The 18,935-nt window shown below is 38.5% G+C and overlaps 1 protein-coding gene and 1 pseudogene across 1 annotated transcript; both read right to left on the bottom strand.

Moving 5' to 3' along the window:
- Positions 1-255: 255 nt before the first annotated feature.
- On the bottom strand, positions 256-17,310 carry BHMT (betaine--homocysteine S-methyltransferase). The gene is made up of 8 exons (XM_039874897.1): positions 16,904-17,310; positions 13,444-13,576; positions 9,070-9,188; positions 7,864-8,055; positions 7,305-7,452; positions 4,438-4,620; positions 2,726-2,954; positions 256-1,008 (listed from the first exon to the last, which is right to left on the bottom strand). Exons 1-8 carry the CDS (start codon positions 16,934-16,936, stop codon positions 825-827), a joined length of 1,221 nt encoding a protein of 406 aa, XP_039730831.1. The 5' UTR covers positions 16,937-17,310; the 3' UTR covers positions 256-824.
- LOC120612472 (60S ribosomal protein L23a-like) lies at positions 9,202-10,560 on the bottom strand (annotated as a pseudogene).
- Positions 17,311-18,935: the final 1,625 nt, after the last annotated feature.

Below are 18,935 nucleotides of genomic sequence, written 5' to 3'. Positions count from 1 at the left end.
AACCCTTTCTTGCCCCCTCCCTATTACTCGATATGATTCTTAGTGGTCAAAATGGGTCAGCAAAGAGAGCAACTCTGGAATTCTGAGAGCAGGACTCTGGGCTTTGAATACTTATTGATTAGGTCCCATGTGACTGATCTTCTAAAAACAAACTTACAGAAATAGGAAAGTTCCCAGAGCTAACATGTCCCATAGCAGTGTTTTTCAAACTACAGTGGGCCAATATAATGGGTCATATAATTAGTTTGAAGGATCTCAACCAGTATGTTATGTTTTATTAATGAAATAGGATGGAAAGGAATGGAATAGAAGATGCCAGAATGGATCACACATTTTGTTTCAATGGTTGAATGATATGTGTTTTACTGGTCATTATATAAATTGTGTTTCTTGCTAAGGGTTGTGTTCAAAGGAGCTTGGAAGGCACTTCTCTATAGCACTTTATCTGTCCCTATCTGGTTGCTGAGCCATTTATGACAGCTCACATCTAATCCTCTTTACTAGTCTGCAAACTTCTTGAAGTAGGATTAATGTCCGAATCACTTTTCTTTAGCCATAGTGATTTCATTAATACCTTATACACGGTGGGTGCTTAATAAACCTGCTTAAGATTTACTTCTTTACTTATTTTGCTTCTAAGGAAACTTCTAAAATATACTTTTAAAATTGTCAGATGCTATTTGTAATATTTTTTGTTCAGCTCATACCAATTTTATGTGTAGGCTGGCGTTAATATGAGCATGGCTTTTTAACCATTTTTTCCTTATTTCTAAGAACTGTGACTCAAACAGAGGAATTTTCAAAACTGGGTTCCACTGAGGCTACTATACAGATTTGAATTTCTGTTTTTCAAAGAGCTCCTTCAGCTGCTGCTCAGTTGTGGCTTCTTTCTGCTGCATCAGCTCAGTTGTTCCTTTGGTCACTCCCCAGGCATCGGGCTTTGAGATTGAAGGGTTGTATGGCCTGCCTGAGGCTACCCGAAGATTCTCCCAGTATTCCTTCCTGGCCCTGAGTGAACAAAATACATGTTAGATTCCTCCCAGAGTGTCGGTCTCCATGTCACTGAACTCCACGGTGTCATCTTTGCACATTTAGTAATCTGGACTAAAACTAAATCCTCCTGCCACTGCCCCAGAATCAGTAGGTCTAAAATTACCTCGAATTCCTTCTTTTTAGCATATGCAAAGGGATTAAAAGCTAAGAATTAGAATAGGGACATTTTCTATCCAGTTTATCCTACCTCCCCATCCTCACTTTTTGGCATTCTGCCTCACAAACCAGCTGAGCACAATTTGAACCAAATCCAGTATTACTTCTGTACTTCTCATTCTATGGATCCTGCCTCCTTCTCCTTACTATCTCCATCGTCTCTGTCTAGTTCAGGCTTCATCATGTCTAGTATCATTTTAAAAAAGGCTTCCTCAGAGGTTTCCCCGTCTCAAGGCTATTAAAACTTGCTAACTTGCAAATCTTCCCTTGTCCTAGACCACTTGCAACACTCCAGTCTCCTCACTGCAATTGGGATGAGGTCATACCCAAATCACGAGCATGAATGAAAGGCTGCCTCTTCTTTCTGACATGTGTCTTCTATCAAATTCTGTCTCTGATATTCTCAATACACCATTCTCTTTGCATCTCTTACTGCTTTCCTGTAAGCTGTTTCTTGTAGGCCATTTCCTTGTCTGGCAATGTAGTTCACACTTCAAAATTTAGCTTGGGCATCCGCTTTCTCAGAAATCCTTCATTCACCTCCCTCTGCCTTGTGCCCCCATAAGCCATTAGCTCAGACCATACAACATCTGTGCATATCTTTGTCCTTGAACTCTTTATGTCAGTTTGAACTCACATGTTTATTTCTCTGCCTAACTAGACTGTTAACTTCTTGGAGACAGGGTTGTCCCTTGTCCATACTGCTTACCTTACCTCAGTGTCCACAACAGTGTCTGAGCTGTGCTCAGTAATGTTGGTTGAACAGAGCAGAACTACTCCCTCTGCTTGGAGGACTCAACCCTCCACCCCTTTCCCTATCTTGTGGAAGCCTACTTAGCCCTTCAAAGACCAGCCAACAAATCCTTACTACTAAAACATCTTTCTATTAGGCTGAGATAGTCCTTCTTTTCATTGTTATTTATTGTTTTTTATCTATGCTTCTATGATTAAAGCAGTTACCACACTATAATACCTTGGCTTTCTTATCTATTTTCCCCAGCATACCGTGAGATTCTTTAAGCTAGGGGCTACAGCTTTTCATTTCTCTATTCCTAGTGCCCTTCATACTGCCGGATGTAGAATCTGTTTATTGTTCATCTGCCCCACTAGAATGTAAGCTCTGAGGGCAAAGACCTTTTCTATCTTACTCACCGTTGTATTCCCAGCTCCAAGAATCTTGCTTGGCACAGAACAGGCACTTGATTACCATTTGTTATACTTAAGTTATACTTAAATCTTAACAATCAATTGATTCAATGTTAGTGTCCCCCACATGGATGGTTTCCTAGAGCATGAAATCACATTTCATTGCAACTTATATTATTTACATTCTATATTCTTAAACATTCCCTAGAAATCACTTTATAAAGATGTTTAATAAATATTTCTGTGAGAGAATTTAAGATGACTGACTCCATCATCACATAGCAAATTAGCTATACTCTTTGTAATGACCTCCCTTGGACATATAATCTGCGTGAGCTTGGTTTGGTAAATATAGTTTAAAGGTTCTTACCTTGCTCTAATCCATGGTTTGGTGTGCATGTCCAAACCACTTCCCCAGGGGCCATGTTTTTCTGAAGCCGGCGGCAAAATTCCCCTTTCTGGGGCCAGTTCCTCTGCAATCGCCCTGATGTGGTAGGGCTCAAATCCACAGCACCCACCGATATACCTGACCCCCAGGTTGTAGGCTTCTCTGGCATATTTTTGAATATCCCATCTGGTTGCAACTCTGGGCTCCAGTCCTACAATAAACAGCATTATGCCCAAATTCTTTTTTTAAACAAAATGTTCAAAATGAACAGCTGTAATAAATATATAGTCTTCAATAAATGAGATAAATACATTGTCAATATTTAATTCTTAACTTTTAAAAACTATTAGCTACTTTGTGTCTTTATATCCAGTTTTAAATGCTGTGGTAGCCAGCCTTCAAAATGGCTCCCAATGAACCCTGCCTTCTGATGTTCTCACCTTGTGCAGTCCATCCCCCTCCCATGTTATATCAGGTTGGTCTGTGAGAGCAATAGAATATGGCAGAAAATGGTCTCTGGCTTCCGAGGCTACATCGTAAAAGGCATCATGGTTTCTCCCTTGTTCTCTTTTGTACACTTACCCTGGGGAAAGCCAGCTGCCATGGTGTGAGAACATTCAAGCACCACAGTGGAAAGGCCCATAAGCTGAGGAACTGAGGCCTCCAGTCAACAGACAACAAGAAACTGACACCAACTCCCAATAGCCAACTAAAAGAGCTTGGAGATAAATCTCCCAGTCCCCATCAGGCCTTCAGATGCCTATAGCCCTGGCCAATGATTGGACTGTAACCTCTTAAACCCTGAGCAAAAACCACCCAGCTAAGCTGCTCCTGAATTCATGACCCACAGAAACTATAAGCCAATAAATGCTAAGTTTTACGGTAATTTGTTATACAGCAATAAGTAACACAAATGCTTTGCTATTCCTCTTTTGTTCTTTTAGAGTGAATATTATAATATCTTACTTCTCTGAGGGTGCCTATAGTATATAGGATATGTACGATATAAGGACCTAGGAACGGAATAGGAGGCTGCTCATGCTCTGGCCCTGCTGACATCTCTGGGCTTGATTTTCAAAGTAGACTTAACCTCACTTCCAAAACGCACTGAAAGACGTCATCCCTCTGCCGAGATTGCAAGTATTCCCTTACTTCATCTGCTTAGTTTCTTCCTTCAAATTTGTCATTCAGTAATCTAATGATGGTATCTTCTCTCCACCCTCAAACCCTGGAATATCTGAGCAACCATCAAAATAGGAGAAAAGGATCCTGGAGATAACCTGGGCTAACCTTCTTATTTTCTGATGAGAAAAATTAAGGTCTAGAGGAATTAAGGAATTTTGCTAAGGTTATGCAACTCAGCAACAGAGCTCGAACCAAAACCCAAACCTTCTCTGATCTCACCATGATCTCACCAATCTAAAAGTATGACTAATTGGTTGTCTATGTAGGTATTGATTCAACTTTGCTTTTACATATAAGTTCAGAGGTCTTTTCTGCTTGTTGGTCCCATCTTTTCCTTCTTCTGCTGTCTAATATCAAAGGACTTGTGGCCTTAGGGAGGGAAGTGAGAGGCTAGAGATGAGAAGATATGCAGCCATTTTTTTACTAGGATAAAGCTCTATGGCTATAGATTTATTTGGAATTTCTCAAACATAGAAACATTGAGAGGGTGTATAGAATGCCTGTCTTACCAAAGGGAAATTCTGGCAGATCGATAAATCCCTGTTTGTTGCAGTCAGGAGTGTGGTAGGCCAAGGGCTGAGTCATCAGGTGGGCTTTCAACCGGGCAGCCTGCAGGCCTTCTTTCATGAGCTTCACTGTTTGTAAACTAATTGTGGGGTCAAAATGGCAGTTCACGCCAATGATGGAAGCTCCTGAAAGTGGAAAGAACATTTTAGCTTTGGGGATTCACCACATACAGGGAGGCCCAGCTCTCCTCTAAATCACAGGGAGCTTTTATTTAGAATGGTGAATTTAGAAGTACAGCATTTGAGCCTTGCTCCCTGCAAACTTATCTTACCTTTAGGCAAGAATGATTACAAACAGGCAGCAAGTGCTTTCTGTGAGAAGTGCTTTGAAGAGTCTGGTATAATTGAAGTGTCATTTATACACACTTGGCTGTCCATCTTTTTTTTTTTTTAATCATTATAAGAATTTTTTTTTAACTTCAAATTTTAATAGTCAATTTTTTCATCTTGAACATTATATTGCAAGCATAATAATTTTTCAGCACTCCCAGCTTCTCGATTGTACCCGTGGTTACTGTACCACTCATTTGAAGAATAAATCAATGTTCCCTTTCCTCAGGCCAATTTAATAATATCACTAATCCAGATTTCATGAGCAGCAGAGCTGCTGCCTGCCGCAAGCTGTGGTATTTGGTACTTTGTGGCAGGCGTCTCCTTACTGGGCTGGGTCTACAGTTTGCTCTTCATTTTTTGTTCCAATCAGGCCTCCCTCCCAGTCATTCCTCTGAATCAGTTTTTGTCAGGGACACTGATGACCTCAATCTTACCAAATCCAGTAGTCGCATCTCTGATCTCCTTTTACTAGATGTCTCAGCAGCTTTCAGTCTAGAGGACCACTCCCTTCTTCATCAACACTCCCTTTCTCTTGGCTTCTGAGAACTTCCCACACTCCCTGAGTGTTGCTCCTATTTCCCTGGCTTCTATTTTTGGATGTTATGCACCGACCCCTCCTCAAGTCTGAACCTTTCAATTCTGCATCATTCCAGGATCCTACTGAGCCATCTTCTGCTCTTCACCCACACTTCCTTTTTAGTCCCAGGGCTTCCAATACCTCTAGCTCCAGAACTCTCCTAAATTTCTCTCTCTAATCCTGACCTCGCCATTGGATTCCAGACTTGTATATCCAACAGCTTACTTAACATCTCACTTGGATTTTGATTTCTCCATTTTTTTTCCTTTCCTTTATTTATTTTTTTTTGGGGGGGGGGATATTCTGCTGCCAGAGTTTTTCTTTCCTTGCTTGATGTTATTACACTCATGAATTAATTATACACTGGTGAGTTATTGGATGTCTATTAGGTATAAGGTTCCTTGTGAGGGGTTCTAGAAAAATGTAAATATAGGACATAGTCGTTGACACCAAGGATTTTATATTTTAATACAAAGCTTCCCAAGGTTGCTATATGAAAATAAGGTTCTCTGATCAATTAAGTTAGATAGTAGCTATTTACTATGTCTATGGGACGGATAAAAGGCTCTGAGAAGTTCTGCAGTAAATAGACCTGCTTAATTTGGTTTAATATAGCATTTTCTAAATGTATTTGACTACAGAACCCTATTAACATTCTCATAGATTGGAAAATGTCAGTTGAGGATATTCCAAATGAGGAGTATAAATGGAAGGTGTTATAGTTGCTGAGAAGAGGTGATCATTTGGTGTAGAGATGATTATATAAGGGTATATGGAGGTAGAATTTGATTTAACATTGGAAGATAGACTAGATTTATTAGATGGAATTTATTAAGGACCTATTATGTGCTAGGCACAGAGTATTCAATGCTGAGCCAAACAGAGTCTCTGCTGTCTTAGATCTTACAATCTAGTGAAAGAGTCAGACATTAAAGAGATAAATGAGATAAGGGTTAAGTGCTACAAATGATGTAAAAAAGGTATTATGATTTTAAACACTGTGGCCACCTACTCTGAACAGAATGGTGGGGGAAGGATGAATTGCAGGCCAAGAATCTTTGCCAATTAACAACGAGGATTGTGAAGGCCTCCTCTGATCTTTTTGAGACAAGTTAACTTGCTTCTCTCCCTATTTTTATATTACCGAAAATTAAGATAATACAATTTCATTCCTAAATATAAATAATTGTTATTGTTAATGAAAAGTGGGAAGTGACTTTCCTGAAATATTAGGATTTAGATAAAAATCAGAAACAAAAAAATAGCCAATCAAAATCTCTCTATTCCATGGAATGAGTCGGACTCTTTCACTGACACTGAGCTATTTCTTGGGTTTAAATTGAGGCAGATTGGAAAACAATCTGTCTTTTTCCTAATTTAAATGAAATTCAATATTAGGAATGGAAATTATATAAAAAGATAAATTAAGTGGTCAGTATTTCATATCAAAAGATTTTTTGATTTATTATACCAATTACAAAATGTAAAGCATACCCATAATTTATGAGAATGGAAAAACTTTGGCAAAGAGGGCAACTGACTTAAAAGTTATTAAAGTTTAAAGACTTCGACTTGAGATAAATTAAAGATTTTTTCGAACACAGTTTTTCCTAATGCTGCTTTTGGTTTACCAAAATTCTTCTTATTCCTAATTGTTAAACCTTCGGCATAAGTCTAGTTGCTCAAAGGCTGGTATGTATGTATATCTTTTTTTAAACAAAACAAAACAAAACATTTTTCTCTTTAGGACTCAATAATAATATTATCAATATTTCTAAAAAAGTTCAGAAATGGTTTTCCTGTTAATAAAGGTAGTATATAGTGATTCATAAACAGATCTGAATTTGTATGTCATTTTAAAAGACTCACTAATAGCAAACCTATCAAAATCCATCATCACCTGCTTTAACCAGGCGCACTGCACACTCGCCAGGGGTCACGCCATGCAAATCTCCTTCTGGGCCAATGCACATGGTCGCTGCCACTGGTTTTCCAGATGCCTTCAAGGCTTCAACCGCCCACACAGCCTCTTCAACGTGTTCAAAATACTGAAATAAGATAAGGTTAAGATACTTTTAATCTCATTTCCCCCAAACAATTTGAAAACTTATTTTATTGCTTAATAATTTAATAATTACCAGGCGACTGACCTTAAAACTCTGAACTTGAAATATTTTGAATATTAAGAATTTGACACTGAGACCCACTAGCATTTTAAAAATGGAATAGAATGGCGATATCTTATTGTGGATTGCCATCAAAAGGTTTGAAGAACACTATTAGATTAACTGAATCAAATTTAGTAGAAGCTCTAAATTGAAAAAAGATTTCAAAACTAAATATTACTATTACTAGTCATGATTGGTACCTAATAGCACATGGTCCTCATGAAAACCAAAGGCAGAGAAAAATGTACTAAGTGTACTTAGTGTTCCATCTTTGATTATATCTTTGTTTACCTCTGCAATCAAGAAGTCCACATTCTTCCTTATAAAGACCTCTAACTGTTGCTGAAATACTTTTTTAACTTCAGTTTCACTCTTGCAGCTGAGGTATGAAGGTGTCTGACTCACGCCTCCTGCCACGAAAGCGTCTCCCTCATCAGCCACTTGCCGGGCGATATCACAAGCAGCTTCATTGACTTTCTGCCCCTAAACGGTGAGTATATAATACATCTGCATTTTCATGTGAAATTGAAACAAAATTATTATTCAAATGTCCACATCTCAGTTATATGTCACAATAGTGATTTGATTCCAGAAGGTGACAGTGATGGAATACTTCAGTGCTTTACCAAGTCGAGCAATTTGCAGTAATAACAACACCAATAATTGTAATGAAAAAATAAATCTAATGATGGTATCTAGGATATTACATTATACCAAAGGTCTATGAGAGGGTAGAAATCTTTACATAAAAGATCTGGTCTCTTCCAATGTCTAAGCTGCACTTAGAAGAATACCTATCAAATAGCAGTGATACTGATGATAATTTGCCTTTGTGATTAATAAGAATAAAATTCAATTAAAATGACTACAGAATTTATGACTTTTTGTCTCTCTGTATTTTCTTAATTAACAGGTAAATGTATCACAAGTAAGGTTTTTTTTTTCATTATTTAGATATTAAAAATGGACACTTCAAAAACCCCAGTGTTGTAAGTCATGCAGACTCATGGAATTTTGAAACTCCTTTTTTGTTTTAGAAATGAAGAAATTGCCACCTTAATGAAAAAGGTAAAAAGCTTGCCCAACATCACACAGTAGATTGTAGCTAAGCGAGGAAGATTCCAGGTTCACTGACTCTTTCTGCCTATAACCTTTCCCCTACACCGTGCCACATTAAAAACCTGTGAGGATCTAAGAATTTGTAAGGTTACCCACTCAGCAACTAGTTAGGAAACTGAGAGAATCACAGTTTCATTAAATCACAGTTTCATTAATCATTAAATATCTCTTCTCTGATATGTTTCATGAAATACCTTTCTGTCAATTTTGAGGTCTCCAGATAAAATCTAAGAGTGTTATTCACATATATCTCATTTCTGTATTTTGAAAACAAAACAAAACTCTGAAGAGGCTCAACATTTTTCTCTGTGAGAAATTTGGTGATGACATGTATATTCACTATACCCTTCTGAGAGTGCCATGCATGGTTTTACTCACGGATATTTTCTCTGCAACATAGTTTCCCCTGTTCTCCAGCTTGTCTTCACTCCCATAAAAGGTGAAGGTCTGCATGACATTTGATCCAGCTCTGAGGAACTCTCGGTGAAGCTGGCGAACTGGGAGATTGAATGAAGAAAGGCATTAATTGCTATCAGTTTATTAACCGATGATGTTTTCAAAAGGCACATACCCACACATCTCTGGTAGCAGAGTAGAATAAGAATTGGAGCAAGGTTCCAAAACATGTCCATGGATGAATGCCAGATGGCAAAGCTTTCCCTGGTTAGAAGAAATATGATAGGAGTTTTTTTTTTATATATAACCAAATGTATTCAACTTAAAGAATTACCTATTCTTTGCTCTAAAATAGTGGTCCTAAATCCTGGTTGCCCATTAGATAACTTGCAAGCTTTTAAAAACTTATAGAATCTAGGGTCAATCTCACAGATATTCTAATTTAATTGGTTTGGAGCAGGGCACAGATTGTGTTTTTTTTAAGGGTTCCTCAACTTATTCTTATTTTTAGCCTTGTTGAGAACCTCCATACTAAGACAGTGAAATAATGCTCATTTTATAAAGTAATAGTGAGACTTATCTGGTTTTTGTTTTGTCAGGGGAATTAACTGGGCAAAGTAAGAAATCAGCAATCTAATATCAGCCCCTGAAATTTACTTTGAAATTTCAGAGACCTATGAAATCTAAAGGTCTGGAAACAACTATACTAGAGGCTAGGAAGTTACCAGGACACTGGAGTTCTGAGCCCTCGGGGGCTAAGACTGGCTATGAGTCTGGCATCTTTGCATCCTAGGTGCCTGGTAGACTGCAAAGAACATAGAAAGCTCAATGGTTTTGGTTTTTTTGTTTTCATTTTTGTTTTTACAGTGAAAAAAATTTATATTCAGAATTAGCCAGCTAGACTCAGTTTAGATGATCCCGATTTTGTTGGCAACATCCAAAGCATCATAGTCGGGAGCCTGTTGAACACATGCCTTCTTATCTCTATCCAGCCATTATCTGATCAGGACCTTGACCTTGGCCACGTCAATGTCATAGAGCTTCTTCACAGTCTGTCTGACCTAGTGCTTGTTGGCCTTGACATCCACAATGAACATGAGCGTATTGTTGTCTTCTATGTTCTTCATGGCTGACTTGGTAGTCAGGGGAGACTTGATGATGGCATAATGGCCAGGCTTGTTTCTCCAGGTGTGCTCCTCTGAGGGTGTTTGGGCTGCTTTCAGAGCCACAGTGTCTTGGGCCCTTGAAAGGTGGATGACGTGCGTTATCTTCTTCTCTTCTTCTTTCTCCTTCTCCTTCTCCTTGTCCTTGTCCTTGTCCTTCTCCTTGTCCTTCTCTTTTATTTTATTTTTTGTGTGTGTGTGTGGCTGTAGACGCCTTTGAACACTGCTTTCTTTGCCTTCAAAGCTTTTGTTTGGCTTCGGCTTTGGGAGGGGTATGGGCTTTGTTCTTCACTTTCGATGCCATCTTCATGGAAAACGCTCAGTTTTTGTTTTCAAATAGACAAATAAGTGAGTCAAAAAAACTCCTCTGAATTTCAGGAAATGGGTTTCTAAGCTTTAAGCCAAATCTTTGTTTTTAAAATCATGGACACTTTAATTCTCAGTGGGAATTTAAAAGGATACCTAAATTAGGGGGCTTTGAACTTGTTTTAATTAGCAACAGAACCAATGAAAAACACCTGATGTGGGTATTCATGTATCAATCAGATGAGCTGCTACAGTTGGAGCAGGGGTTGCAGGGCCTATAGAGTAGGTTTCTGTACACTAGAATGACAGTTTATAAACAGGAAGTCCACCCAGGTTGTCTTTAGGTAGATTTCCAGAGACTCTGTGGAAAAACCTTGGACTGGTAGGCAAATTGTTTGTGTACATATACATTTTATAGTGTGGAGGGTCTATATCCTTTTATCAGATTTTTTCAGAGGGTGGTGACCCACCTCCTTGTTCTTATTGATTTGATTATCCTACCATGCTTCTTAAAACTGAGGTGCTTCTCAAAATGTGACCCAACTTGGACTTACCTCGGAGGGCAATTATTATAAATTCATATTCCCCAAACCCTTCCAGACCCAGCAAACCCAAATTCCTTGCTGAATTCAATGCTGATTCCAGTGGGTGCAAGAACCACCACTTTTGCCATAAACATCAGTAGAATAATTAATCTGATAATTTCTGGATATCCTTTCAATTTCTACTTTTTGTTTTCTCTCATCATAAGACTCCTGAGTCTTCATCCTCTAACCAGTAATAGGGTGTGACTGCTCCCTATGACAAGGACACAGCCTGTACTAATTAATTACATTCCTGTATGGTTTTAAACCCTTCATTATACTAGTTTTATTTTAGCACCATAGAACCTAAATGTTACCCAGTCTCTTGACTAAGTTGCTGAGTGGGTATCCTTACAAATTTTTATATCCTCGCAGGTATTTTTTAATGCGACATGATATAGGGGAAAGGTCATAGGCAGGAGTCAGTGAAACTGGAATCTTCCCGAGTCAGCTACAATCAATTATGTGATTTGGGGCAAACTATTTACCTACCCCATCAAGGTGGCAATTTCTTCATCTCTAAAATGAAAAAGGAGTTTCAAAATTCCATGAGTCTGTGTGACCTATAGCATTGGGGTTTTTTGAAGACAAGTGTCCATTTAATGTCTAAATAATAAGAAAAGACCTTACTTGTGATACATTTACCTGTTAATTGAGAAAGATAAAAATTCAGAAAAAATACAGAAAGACAAAAATTCATGAATTCTGTAGTCATTTTAATTGAATTTTATTCTTATTAATCTTAAAGGCAAATTATCATCACCCTCACTGCTATTTGCTAGTTTGTCTTCAAAGTGTTTCATAGAGTGTGTTTAGTTTTTGGGGGGATGAAAAATGTTTACAATATTCATGCTCTGGATGAGAGCGGTGGTCAGTTTTCATGCTATCTTACGTAAATGAATTTGTGTATCCGCAGGTGGTTTTCTAACTTAGGCTAGGTGGTAACTAGAACTGAGATGGACCCTGAAAGGTTTCCTGGCAAGCTGGATTGCACCTGAAACATTTTTGTTAGAACTGGGCTTGACTTTTTATAGCTGGAAATGACGAGAAAGGGGAGGTTATGCTATAGAGCCACAATCATTTTTCTAAGCCATTTTGGGACCAAATGTGTCTTGGAATCCAGAATTTTGAGGAATTTTAGAAAGTTAATGTAATACATAGGTATTGTATATTATGCAACACTCATCAAGGCCTGAATCAATGCTCCCCCCATCAAATACATTAATACTTTATTTTTTTGCATCAAAATATATGACTACCTTCACTAAATGGTATACAATTATAAATACCCTCACATTAATTCAGGTCACATTTTATCCCTAAATGATTTTGCTGCAAATATATTATCCCACTGACAAAATTCTGCAAAATTTTATTTGACCTTTTAGAGTTCGCTGTGGAATTCCAGACTTTCATTTCTCAAGTTAAATTTACAACAGTACTATCTAACTGTGCTCTGTACATATATAACTGGGAGATATTATATATATACATATAATCTCCCTCAGGTTGCATCCCACTTCCCCTCCTGGCCATAAAAGATTTGTAGTCAAAAAAGAAAGTGAGAATAAGGTGTGTGGGTATGTGTGCAGGCTATGTAGATAATTAAATTTAAACAGGGTACGGCGAGTATACAATGAATTTAACCAGTTGGCACATATACAATGGAGGCTATCTGCAAGACAGTGATTGATACTGTAAATTGTAACTTAAATGGGTAAGGAGGGAAGGGTGACACATGTAGAAGAATGGATAATAAACACTAAAAGGGATGAAAGATTGAGAATTCTTGATGAGGTTGAGGAATGGCAGTATTAGAGAGAGTGAACAGAAAAGATAGGAGGGTGGTGGTCAGAGACTGAAGTACTGGTAATTGAGATTTCAGAGGTGGACAGCTATTGGTGATGGCAAGGCCTAGGAGTGGGCTGCTCAGATGAGGGCAGAGGGAGAGTTCAATTGGAGATGAGGAAGAGATCAAGGCACTAATGGGAAGAGTGCTGGAATCTGAAGTCACCTAGGGAAGTAGGAGAGGGAGGGACAGAGAGGAAGGCAGTGAGCCAGGTACTAGACTCATCTAGAGTGAGGGGCAGAGACTAAAAGGTAAACATAGGTGACAGCAATAAGGAGGGGCATTATGCTTATCGACATGTGAATCCATACTTACATACCCAACACAGTGCCCAGCAGGCAATAATAAATATTTGGAAAATGTGGCATGAATGCATCTGTTTGATGGTATGCTTCTAGGTTTGGGTCAACATAGTGGTCTTTTATGAGAACTTCAAACAGAGCAATGCACCAACCTGCTTCTGGGTGTTCCACAGCAGCCTCCGGGGTCCAGGGGCCTGCCTTCACATAGCCCCTCTTCTCCAGTGCAAAGACAAACCCTCCATCTCCAATCACAACCTCTCCAGAGTTTAAACGTTCTAGGATGCCCTAAAATTTCAGATGAGGGGGAAGAAAAAAGCTACTTGAGTTTTTAAGACAATATTCTATTTGCCATACTTTTACTATCATATTCTTGAGATGTATGGGTTCTTTAGAATTATCAGAAAGTACATGTATATTTATAAATTCACATTACTGTCCTATAAGGCAAACAACCAGCATGCTCATATACTGAAAGTTTGTGTATACACATGTGTGTTGGGGAGGGGTAGAGGGGAGGTGTGGTCTTTTAGAACACATTAAAGAGCTTTGAAGAATATTGTAGGAGGATGTTATGTTTGAAGAAATATCTGCAGAAGAATTAAATGAAAGTTTTTCTTGTAAAGCCTCAAACAAATACTTAAGTACACATTCTTAAAATGGTGAAGACTAGTCTTTCTTCTTTATCTATAAACTAAAATGAGGTTAAAATTGTTAAAGAAGTTGTAGCGGCATATAATGCTATTAAGTCATTTTGAAGACTGAAAAGTCAGAAGACACTTGGTAAAGACGAAAGAAGAAGATAACTACCACAGAGATGGCCAAATCCCATAAAGACTTGTATCTTTGTTGTTAGAATTCAGTCTCCACAACAGCAGCTATGCTGTGCTGTCCAGGAGGTTGTAAGCATGCATGTTTGCATTCTACAAGTGCAAGATGACAAGAATAGGGAAGATGCAACTAAATAAGGTATTCGTAAATGATTTCCAGCCCAGTCTCCGTACTGATTCTATTTATAGTACTACACAGTAATTACCCTGGTGTTAATGTTCAACAGATAAATTTGAATTTAATGTTTTTACAGGGGTTTATGAATTAGAAAGTAATTTTCTAGTTTAACCATTTAAAAGAATTTTAAAGAATAATAGGATTTAAAAATAAAAGGTACTCTACATTCAATTTAGGTTACTCTCTCTGATTTTACAAATGTATAATTAAGGCCCAGAATCTCTGAGTAATGTATACAAAGTCTCCCAGGTGGGAAGTATAAGGCCTCCTGACTGTTTTATCCTTAAATGGTGTCTAGATTTGATTTTAAATAGGGGTGGGAGTGCGGGGAGTGCGTGGTCTTTAAAAGACCACGTAAAGGAAAAACCTGGAACTACTTAGCTATTGTGTTCTATTTGTTACCATAATGGTTGGTAAAACAAATGCTGATATAACAAAGGTTACATAAATCTGAGAGAACCATTCATAGGATTTTGCATCTAAATCCTTACTACCTTCTTAGAGTCTCCCTTATTTTAATTCTCTTCCCCTGCACTGCCCCTTCCTATGCCATTTGGTCAGGTAGTACTCGGAGGGAAGACACAACTGACATTTTTACTTTAAAGCAGTAAAATATGTTCCTGATATCCCTTCCAGATAGAGAATTTTTCAAGCATAGAAGTCCATGAGATAACAAACAACTACAAAAATACAGAATTGAGCATATGTAATTTTGAAATCCAAATATCTATCATGATTTCAATGTGTCTAAATGCCACATCTTAAAACCACAACTTTGATCATTATGACCTAATTAACAAGATATATATGCATATAGCTAGGCAGTGGAGTTATATAAAAAATATGAACAAGAATCAAATAAATGAAATATGACTTGCTACTTTCATTTGACAGAAACAACTCATGGCATGTTGTTCAAGTCAGTTAGCGACTCTCATTCAACATGTGTATGTTTTTATACTCTAGTACCACAAACATTTAAATACACAGCATAGAAGAATCTGGTGTTTACTGGTGGAGTGGCTAGTGATAATTCCATTACTATACTGTTCGTAAATTTGTTGAGCTATTACATCTGAAAAAACAATCGCTTAAATTTTAGTGCATTTTTTAACTACCCAGAATGCAGACTTTTCTGTTCCTAAGCTAAATAGCTTTTTTGAAAAAGTGGAATGTGCTATGAAAAAAATGCTCGAGATATTATTTTGTGAAAAAGTATTACAGAACAGTATGTGTAATATCAGACCATTTTTTGTATAAAAGTACATATTTGCCTAGACAACTAGCAGCATATACACCAAAATACAGCAGATGGTATTCATAGTGCTTTTCCAAGTCGTTAACAATGAACATGTGTTAGCTTTGTAACATATATTTTAATTTTAAACTCAAAAGTATAGACATATTATTGTCCGTGTTTTAACACTGACATATGCATGGAAACAAGGTTACCAAAGAAACATTTTTTTTTTTTCTATTTTATGTCCTTCTGTTGCTTATATGTTCCTTTAAAGATAATCCTTTAAAATATTTCATTTTCTGAGTTTGAGTTTGGGGAGAGGGTTAGAATCCATGGAATGTAAATGGGGCCACCCAATTAAAAAAAAATTTCTATAGGAATTATACTTTCCAGTCTACTTCGACTATTTATTTAGTAGATTTATGGATTGTGAAAAATTCTCAACCTCATTGAACTAGTGATACCTATAATCGTTTGCCATCTCAACAGCTTCCTCAGGCCATTGACATACATCTATTAATGCTTCATAGCATTTTAAAATTTTAACCGAATTAACTTTTTTCTTTGTGTGGGGATCTTTTTTGATTTGGGGGCCATATCCTTAGAGTCTGGACTGGAACACTTATCCCAACAAGGGAAGTTGCTTCTTGTTATCAGGTGCTGGAGCTGCTGTTTTAAAAATCTTATTAACAGCCCTTTCTCAATATCTTGAGGCCTCTGTGCCCAGTTTCGAGGCCCGCACAGTGCATTTTGTTGTGATCGCTGAAACCAAACTGCAAGAGAAAACATACCATCGCCCAACCAAGCTGTCGCGGGTCTTTTGCGCAAGTAGAACCCTGCAGAGAGGGTCCGGGAGACCGAGCGGGGGCTGGGACGCGCGGGTGGGAAACCGTCGGAGGCCGCACCAGGGCACAGAGCGATGCACAGGGCGGTGCGGATACAGACACTCAGGAGTCGGGGGGACGGGGGGGAGAAGGGCAGGGTATACTACAAGGCGCTCCTCTGTCTCACAGCCTTGCGGGGAGGAGACGCTCCTGTGAGCCTAGGAGACACCTATGGGGGAGTGCTCTGGTGTTGCAGTGCAGGACCCAGAAGATGTTGGGAGTCTCGGAGCTCTGAGGGTGCCCTCGAGTTGGGGAGTTCACATAGACCTCATAGATTCCTGCCCATGTTCTGAACATGGGCAGGAATGGGGGCCTCAGAGGTGCCTTGGGGTCCTGGAGGAGAACTTCTGGGAGCACCTTCTGGTCACGGCCAGGCTCCAAGAACCTTTCTGTACTCCTCGAGGCTGGGGTGCCGGGCCAGCAGGTCCAGACCCAGAGCCTTGGCCGGGACGGAGAGCGCCCACATGTTCCCCGAACACTCACCTTCTTGGCCTTTTTGCCCCCAACGGGTGCCATCTTCACGGTGTCCAAACGGGTACTCGGCACGGATACGGGGGTGGAGCACCGAGGCGAGCGTTTCCCACTGAGAAGCCCGGAGCTGCCCCTCGGCGGCGGCCAAGCCCTTTATAGTCCTTGCTCAACCTCCGCACTGTCCCCCGCAGGCCCTGGGCGGGGAACACGCCCACCAGCCTTTTTTTTGAGGCTGCGGCTCGTTGGGAACTTATCCTACAGAGAAGACGATCGAAATTGTCCTCCCAAATGGGTGAAAACATCGATAAGTAAAATAAAAACAAAAATTAATGAGGTCGACACTCGCTCAGGTTTCAAACCTATCTGCTCATTCATAGTTTCTCTTTGCCCCTCAATAGTCCCTGGCCCTGATTTACCTCTCTTGCCTGGGATCATGCACCGTTACCTATTTAAGTTGCCCGTAAAGGCATTCATGCCCAAATATTTGTCAAAGGCCAGGGTACAAGATTATTGGATGAGAAGGCAATGCCCTGGAAATCAGCCTAAAGTGTCATCTATGTGAAATACATCCAGCAGTTATATAATATAACACAAATAATGGCATTTACAGAAACATCCGATACTAACCCTGAATTAGACATGTTCAAAATGACCTTCTCCCTTTATACCAAACATGCCTTGCAGTTTCTAATAATACAGTGGTTTCTCATAAGAATATCTTGGTAATATTTAACCAGAGCAGACTTTACAGCATAATGAAAACATACTTTAGAGACTTCCAAATTTGCTGGCAAAGCTGTATATAAAAACATATAGGCATTACAAAAACTGAAAGAAAATAGAAATGGTAACAGCAGTTATCTGCTGATGGTGGAATTAGGGCTTGCTTTTATTTTATTATGGTTTGCTGTATTTTCCAAAGCACCATAATAATGAGAACATATTGATTTTTAATAATAAAAACATTACTTTTAAAAATATACAATATGACAGTAAATAGCCTAGAGAACAACTAAGAAGCCTGAAATAGAGTTCAGAATCTTTTACCCAGCACACAGGGAAGCACATAGGGAAATTTTGTACGTGAAATAATAGCCTCCATTTCAACATATGCAAAGAAGAAAATTGCTGTATCAAATGATGAATTAATACAAATTTAATGTTTAAAATGATTTGTATTTGAACTATAACTGAGAAAGTAGAAAAATCCTTTTGCCTCAGATAACTGTCAAGTTTAAAATGAAAAAAACAATAGAAGGATGATAGATGCATATATGTAATTCAAATAATCTAATATTTCACCTGCCCAGCAAGAATGAAGAATAATGGTAATGTCATTCTTTACAGTTCCTAGGTTGTTGACCATCAAAGCATCGGTGTACCTGAGTAGGTAATAGTTCAATTAGTGTGTTAACTACTTATAGCAGTAACCTTGTGAGTATTGGTGAGACAAACAGGTTCAGAGTGAGCCTAGCTATGGCTGCAGGGAGCAGCTGCAATGGTGGGTACCAGGTGCTAGGGGCAATAGCAGGGCTCTGACAGTAAAAGCTGAAAGTAGGCATTGTCAATTTCACAGTTCGTCCAAACTCAGCAAAACTTACAAGAGATTTTAAACTAGCAGCATGTAATTTAAAAATAAATCATGTGTGTTTAGTAGATAATATAGACACACATGACGAATTAAAAAAAGATTTTCCCCAGCTACTGTTCCCAGTACAAGTCCTCCCTAGAGATAACCACCATTACCTGTTAATCATTCTTCCAGAGTAGCTCTATGCATATCTAACTATACATGTATAGATAAGGATTTGTATTTAAATGTAGGGAATTTTAGTTATTTAAACACTTATCCACTTCCACATTTTCCAAAAACAACTTATAGGCAGCTGTTGAAACAGTTTTGTTTTTCCTCAGCTTCTCAGTTTAGCTTGCCTCCCCATCCCCAGCCCAATAAGGGCCATTAAAAAATTCACCTACTTTTCCCATAATAAATAATAATATCTATAGTTCATTGAGTTCATTCACTGAGGTCACAGTTCAATTA

Source organism: Pteropus medius, unplaced genomic scaffold, assembly GCF_902729225.1.
Source record: "Pteropus medius unplaced genomic scaffold, Ma_sr-lr_union100, whole genome shotgun sequence".
In the NCBI taxonomy this organism is placed as follows: domain Eukaryota; kingdom Metazoa; phylum Chordata; class Mammalia; order Chiroptera; family Pteropodidae; genus Pteropus; species Pteropus medius.
The sequence above is the reverse complement of the archived record's forward strand: the minus strand, read 5'-3'. Positions and strand labels throughout refer to the sequence as shown.

Coding starts and splice junctions, on each gene's coding strand:
- BHMT (XM_039874897.1), bottom strand. CDS start 16,936: ATGGCACCCGTTGGGGGCAAAAAGGCCAAGAAG. Junction 7,453..7,863: donor TGGACTTCTTGATTGCAGAG/GTAAACAAAGAT, acceptor ATCTTATTTCAG/TATTTTGAACACGTTGAAGA. Junction 2,955..4,437: donor TCTGCCAGAATTTCCCTTTG/GTAAGACAGGCA, acceptor TGTTTATTGTAG/GACTGGAGCCCAGAGTTGCA.